The sequence below is a fragment of the Protopterus annectens genome, chromosome 1.part1, assembly GCF_019279795.1.
Source record: "Protopterus annectens isolate FY-2018-M chromosome 1.part1, PAN1.0, whole genome shotgun sequence".
Lineage (NCBI taxonomy): Eukaryota > Metazoa > Chordata > Ceratodontiformes > Protopteridae > Protopterus > Protopterus annectens.
Window position 1 is genome coordinate 1,273,768,663 of NC_056726.1, and position 7,452 is coordinate 1,273,776,114.

The window sequence follows — 7,452 nt, forward strand, 5'->3', positions numbered from 1 at the left end:
TGTGCGATGGGTGAAGCATGTGTACTACTGGCAAACTTATTGACATTAGGAGCACTTTTATGTGAGAGCTTGCCTCCAGTGACACTGTGTAAATACATCTCTCACATACCATATCAGTTTGTTTAGGATTTAACTGGTTGTCGGTAAACATGAGGCAATTTCTACATTGCCTCAGGATGCTCATATCCACCAAGCCAGTAACGGAGACGGTAGTAAAGTTCATATCCATGGCAACAGACCATTTTTTTTATTGATTAGACAGTTGGAGTGAGAATATCAATCACTGTCAGAAGTATCCAGTTTGCAACTATGGGGATAGTGCTTGTCACGGCAAACTAGTTGTCTTGTGTGCAACTAGGTATTGGAGAAATTCAATTGTGCTTTTATAGGAAAAATGTCACTCAAGGTGTCCGAGTCTATACAGAGCACTGCCAAACACTTGAGGGGAAACTAATAAATAGACCCTGATAAGTACTTTGCTTTGTATATATGAACCAAGAGCCACTCAATTGTACAGAATTTATAAAGGTACTAAAAACAAGACATGTTAATTAATAAGCCCTCCAGCCAATAAAACTAAGTGCAGAAATCTAAAGAGTTTCTCCAACTTAAACAGACCAGGCTACCTCCAAGTGCACTAGATAGAAAATCCACTTATTTCTTGATGTAAAAACAAGTGCTTGTTAAGAGTGTAAAAATATACTACTCTAGCCAACAGCTAGCTAAATAATGAATACAGAGCAAGTAAATCAGTAGAACAGACAATGAGGCAAAATGCACTTTCAATATAAGCACATAGAAAGGCAAATAAATACTTTAATATATCAACAGCAGTGTAGAAAGGAGCTTAAGTTCAATTTACGCTAAGGGTGGGTACCTTAAAATAACCAGGTTTAAAAAGGAGATCAACAAATGGGAGAGTGGGTGGGAATCACCAGCAGTGCTTTAGTTTATGCAGGCTTTAAATCTTTTTAGAAAAGACCCTCTGTTTAGAATAGACACACGACAATAAGAAAACAAGAAAGAAAAAGTGGAGTGAGTGTGGATAAGGAGTATGTACTGTCATACAATGAAAGAAGACAAATAAATGGAGATGGACAAGAAGTACAGCACTAAGTTTTGTTTTGTTTGCCTCCTTTTCCTCCTTTCTGACCATCAGCTGCTCAAATGGTCCATTTAGCCCCAAAGACAAGAGACTTTGGGCCCATTCCTGCCCTAAGGTTGAGTGTTGACTGCACCATAACTGATGCCATCACCCACAATGGGAAAAGGGCTCTTGCTTTTTATGGCCCTAACCATTCCAAACTGATTTTTTTGACAGCACCACTACCTCACAAGCTCGTCCTCGGCTTTAGGGAACATGGTTCGACTAGTATCCAAATGTGACAATGCATCTACACTACTAAAGATGCTACAAATGCAGCCAACCAAGCCTGCTTTTCTCACTCCCCAGGATGGACAAGCCAGTCTAGCCTGGCCACCAGCCGCTCCAGCATCTGTGCTGCTAATCAAACACAGGTCGTCTTAGGAGTTTAGCCCTGTAGATCACAGGGGATAGAAAAATACAACAAAAGTGGAATGCATTCCTAGTAACTACTTATGAACCTATGCATGTTGGGAAAACAGACAGCTGTAAATGACTGATCAGCTTCTTTGCATAGTCTTGGGTTTGTTTTCCTCAATTTTTTACTTGCTTTCTATGCAGACAGCAGGGGGTATTACTCGCCATACAAAATAGCACATACCCAGTAGGTGTATTCAGTGAATATGTTAAAAAAATAAAATAAAATGTATGACAAAAGGACAGAAACTTAAATAACTATGTGGTATGTACACTGGCTTTAGTGTTGGATTTTTTTTTAGTTAATGAAATAGTGCAGTAGAATCTTTAGTATCAGATTTGTATAAGAACTGCTGCTAACTAGTAAGCTTACCAGAGAGTTAAGCTCTTCTAACATCAAGCAAGGCCCTCTCGTTATCTATCAGTCTTCAGTGGTTTCTGACTTATTCTCCCCTAAGCAGATGATGTGGAAATGGGGGGAGGGGGTGTTCTGGGAGAAAGACAAAAATGCTTCACAAAAGAACAAGGAGTGGATCACAACAAAATAGGTATGATAATAACAGCTAGAGGATACAGTCTTAAAATTCCAGCAGGGGGACCTAAATAATAAAACAAGCCAAGAAGATGTGTTAACACCTTACACAGGTAGTTTACCTTCTTCTGAAACAACCACAGACATAATACATCTATGATGCACAAGAAAGCATCCTTGAGCACGTATTCAGACTGTGGGAATGAAAGAATACCTATCCTTTCTACCAAGGCAATACACAGCACAGTGGCACAGCGGATAGAGTTGTCGCCTCACAGCAACAGGCTCCTCGGTTCGATTCTTGGCTGAGGTGCCTTCTGTGTTGAGTCTGCATGTCCTCCTTGTGTTCACGTGGGTTTCCTCGGGGTTTTCCCGTTTCCTCGCATATTCCAAAGACATGCAGTAGGTGAAAAGCAAAAAATATTGTGGAAATCCACTGAAAGTCACCAATAAATCCAAACTAGAGTGCAGAAACCAGAGCGGGACTCAAGCGAGGTATTTCCAACAGTTGTTTAATAAATCCACACCACACAAACGTATAAACGATAAAACATGAATGCCTTCACTCAATACATATGCGTTTTCGTCTCATTACTCAAGACTTCATCAGATGACCAGTGTATACTTCCATTAATAATATATATACTAAGTTTAATTAACAATCCATCAATGAAATTAAGTTAAACACATTCAAAGGATCCAATGATTTTGCACTTAATAAACAATTAAAACTTCAGTCCGTGACTTGTCATATATACACTTCTCATAATACCAATAAAAAACTTTCAATAGTGATTCTTAAAATAGTAGTAGCAGTAGGTGGACTGGACACACTAAATTGGCCATAGATATGAGTGTGCATGTGAGTCTGGTGTGGAAGAATTATCACAGCAGGGCTAGCCACCCAGTGGTGTAAACTTTGGCTCCAGATGACTGTCACTGTTGAAGGGACACCCGAACTCCAGTGCAAAAATAGGGGAAAAGGTGTTGTGGATGGATGTATGGATATCCTTTCCATTCCACCATAGCAAGGGACAGCATTTTCTCTAAATAAGAAGACTATTTTGTCTGATAAGGTAGTGCTCATCAGTCTACAGACATCAGCAATTAAAGATTCTCAAAAGCATGCAAATCAAAATATCATTTGGTTTCTTTGGGTACAATTCCTGATTTGCCAGTCTAAGACTAGACGGCTGACTATATTCCTTTCTTCAATACACACAAAGCAGGCAAAGTCGAGCATACTGTTTCATAATCACACAAACAAACAGCACACAAAGATACACATAACCCACTCACACGCACTAGTCCCAGCAAACCTTCAGCAGTGTTGCAGCCACAGAGACAATCTGGGGGAAATAGGCAATGTTAGGTCGAAATTTCTCTTGCATATCACACAGAAACAGGACACTGGTCTTCTGACTAATTCTTCCGAGATGTCTCACGGCCATTCTTTTAGGTCTGTGATGTCTATACTTCTGGAATGAAAAACATGAGTTTTTATTTCTGTTTTACCAATGCAGTCTAAACAGATCACTATAGTGAAAAGGTTTTCTTTTTATCAAGGCCATCATCACAGTTAGTGACATACCTAAGAAACTGCATTATTTATTTAGGATGTAGTCTTTAAGTACTTTAGAATTTTCTAGTTATCTTAGAACATATGTATACAGATCCTGAAATCCAAATTATTGTAAGAATGTAAGTTTTCATAGAATATCTCAACAGACATATGAACAAACAACATAAGACAGAAAGATAAACTGCAATAATGTTTGCTGCAATTGCACAGCATTATTCATATTACCAAAGAGACACAAAACATTTATTTTATGCAGGATGGATACCTTCTGTGTTTTATAATCAAAAATAACTTGTCACACCATGCTATGTAGTACTTGCATACATGTATAATGTTATGTGCTGCCTCTCTCAATAACAAAATAACAGATTACAAAATGAAATGAAGGATGGGGGTTGTTTGTTTACCCAAAGTTGTACTGAGAAACCTATTACAAATATTCAAAAATGCAGCCCCTTAAAGCACACTGCACACGCATTCAGGATTAATAACCCACTCTCTCTTCTAACTTCTCATCTCCTCAGCTCTTGAATAAGCCCAGTAAAACTGAGCACATTATCAGAGGGTAGTAAGCAGTCAATAATATATTCATTCTAAGTTATGCAATTTTAATTCACTAAATCAGTCATGTGAAAGGAAATGGAGTAGGTTACAAATTAATATTTCTGAAGCGAAAACAGAACTGACCCTGAAACAGTACCTATCAGCATGTACTACTACACCACTTAACTGCAAATGCTTTAGGGCATTTTATTACACAAATTAATATCGTTATTCAGTCATACGAAAAGTAACTGCATTAATACAAACAGAAATGACTGTACGACGATAAAATACCTGTGGTACCTCAACCAGCTGTACTCAGCACTTCCTCATTAAATTACAAGAGGGAACTGTTTACTAAAAGTTTCATATTCATGATTAAATGGTTTGTCCTCAAAAGAAAAAGTGATGATAATGTTACTCAACTTCTCAAAATAAGCAAGCAAAAATGTTTAACATGTGACCTTGGCAATTAAGAATGTTGAAATTAGAGTGGCACAGGAATACATTCTTTCCCAAATCTATCAAAAGCTTTTGTACCCTTGTCAAGAAGGAAAACAATTAGCATTTACTAAATGTTTAGCTGCAGAAGTACTTGCCAAGAAAATCACTGCAGGGTCAGATCTGGGATTACAAACTAAGAAATTTTAAGACTGAGGAACTTTATACAATTAAATACAATTAATCTACCTTCTTAGGGGCTGCACACTGGAATAAAAACATCCTCCAAGGCTGGATAAACAGAAGTCAAGGAAATTCCAGTTGAAATAAATCATACTTTTATCAAAGAAACTGGAGGGTCATTATGTTCCCATTGAAAGAGCTGGTTCATCCTAGATATCGTTTCTGAAAAAGAAAATTATTTCACAGGACAATCAGAAGAAAGTCTCATGGAGAACACTCCTCAGTCTTTCCTTTCTCAATCAGATCCCGTTACCACTTAATCACCCTCTCACTGTTTTTGGTAACACAAGATTTAACGGATGCTTATTATAATACTCTTATAGCCTCAAACTTCAGACAAGGTTTTTCTGAGTCTGGATTATACTTAAGTTCTCTGCATTACACCAGGCATTATCCTCTGCTCCATGGGTGTTGAAAAATGTCTAGTACCAGTGACAGACTACTGCAGCCTGCAAAGTATTCACATTTTCCCTTGTTTAGAGGACTTGATTATCTTTGCTGAGTTTTTTGCAAAGTGTCAGAAATCTCTTACTGAGTAAGATCTCCTTTCCAGACTGGGCAAGAGATCTCCTTTCCAGACTGGGCTTCCAGGAGAACATTCACAAAACTTGTTTGTCTCCTTCCAACAGAAATGTATTCTTGGGGTGTCCCCTATATACTTCTGTTCCAGAGTTTTTCTACTCAATCCAAGTCTTCAGCAAGGGCATTTCCCAGGATAACAGGATTCATGACATCTATGATTCTCATGATTCCTCTAGCCAGACTCCTAGGAGAGAGATTCAATGGTGCCTAAAATCTGCAGGATCCAAACATCAACACACCCTAATGTTTCAAATTCCAGTTTTGGGATTTATAAAAGGGAACCACTTTGGTGGACAGACCAGTTTTATTTGAAACCAGTTCTCCCATTCTCCCTTTCATAGGTTCATAGATTAGTACCAAACTAACTGCCCTTGCAAGCCATTTTAAGCCTAGCCAATTATCTCTTGTGAGACTCAAACCCTGCACTTTGTGTTTGTAAGGCAAACATCTTAACCATTATGCCACCCTCCCAACCCTCAACTCAAATATTCCCCGCAACCATTTCTGTTAGTCCTGCGGTAGGCTGCTACCTCCGCTCATTGCTTGTTAGTGTGGCATTTCCACCTCCTGGGCGCTTTCCATTGTACTGTATATTACCCAGGCAAACCTCTCTTGAAAGGACTTACTCCCTTGATATCAGCAGTGCTGTCTAAGCATACTGCTCTTCTCCAAGACCAACAGCATGTATGCGATTCAAGTGTTTTATTTTTCCTACTACTTTTGCCTAATAAAACTTAGTTAAATGATCCAGTGCACGTTCACAAGCAGCCTACTGCGGTCGATATTCCTTTCTTTCCTCTCTAGTCTTCTACCCACTCCCTTGCCCTTTCTGATACATGCAAGTAGTCATTTACACTTTCGCCACTAGGTGGCAGTGCTCACCCATACCTAAACCTTAACCTTAACCTTATAGCAGCCCTAACTCTGTTAGTGCTTCACCCTAGTGTCTTCTTCTTGCGGCTTTTCCCGGTTAGGGGTCGCCACAGCGGATCATCTGTCTGCTCACGACTGGCAGTGGAGTTTTACGGTGTCAAGTTGCCAGCCCGGCGCCCAACCTTCCACAGAAGGCACACACACGCACAGACCTAGGGCCAATTTAGATTGTCCAATTCACCTACTGCATGTCTTTTGAGATGTGGGAGGAAACCGGAGCACCCGGAGGAAACCCATGCGACCACAGGGAGGACATGCAGACTCTGCACAGAAGGCACCCCAGCCGAGAATCGAACCGCAGAACCTCTTGCTGTGAGGCAGCAATGCTAACCACTGCACCACCGTGGCCGCCCTCACTCTTTAGCTAAATTTTTGCTCTGCTTTACTGAATTTGGCCAAGCATTTCATTATTGCGTTCCCCTAACCTCCGAGCTTGTTCTCTAGCTCCATGCCATTACTTTGATTGTTTTTGGTAAGCCACCTTCCTTCTCGGCTCCATCTCTCTCATCTTACCTCCAGTCTCGCATCCTCTCCCCTTTTCTGTTACCTTTCCCTCTCTCCTGCCTACCTCCCTGCCCCCCCCCCCCTTTTCTTAGTTACCTTCTTCCCCAAAGTCCATATAAATGACACTGCTACCTGTGGCACCATTTTTTAAAATTCCCCAGAGCCATTTCTGTTAGTCCTGCAAATAGGCTGCTAGCTTCGCTCATGGTGAGTCTTATTATCCTAACTGGCTTGAAATGTTAGCTTTAAATAGTTAGCGGAGCCAAACTTGCTCATTTTTCAACTGTTTAACTCTGTACTATTCTGTGTGGTTTAGGGGTTAAACAAGTGAATGCACTTACAAGTGTTTATATGTATTTCTCTAAAAGTATGCTACCAGCTGTGATATTATACATGCGGCTATCCGCTTATCTTACCCCTTCTTAAGCTAGTTGTTTCACTGCTGTTTTATTACCTACTGCTGTGCTACATTGTTACAGGCTTTTATAGCCATTTGTAACCTTTAGAGCTCTAGTGCTCTGTTCACATCTC

The 7,452-nt window shown here is 39.9% G+C and overlaps 1 protein-coding gene across 1 annotated transcript in view; it reads right to left on the reverse strand.

Moving 5' to 3' along the window:
• Positions 1-5,054, reverse strand: part of LOC122816168 (isochorismatase domain-containing protein 2-like) — a 141,328-nt gene extending 136,274 nt beyond the window's left edge. Inside the window, exons 1-2 of the mRNA XM_044088922.1 lie at positions 4,909-5,054; positions 3,413-3,571 (exon numbers count right to left, since the gene is read on the reverse strand). Of these exons, the coding sequence (XP_043944857.1) occupies positions 3,413-3,571; positions 4,909-4,941 (192 nt within the window). The 5' untranslated portion in view covers positions 4,942-5,054. The remainder of the gene's footprint in view (positions 1-3,412; positions 3,572-4,908) is intronic.
• Between the last annotated feature and the right edge of the window lie 2,398 nt (positions 5,055-7,452).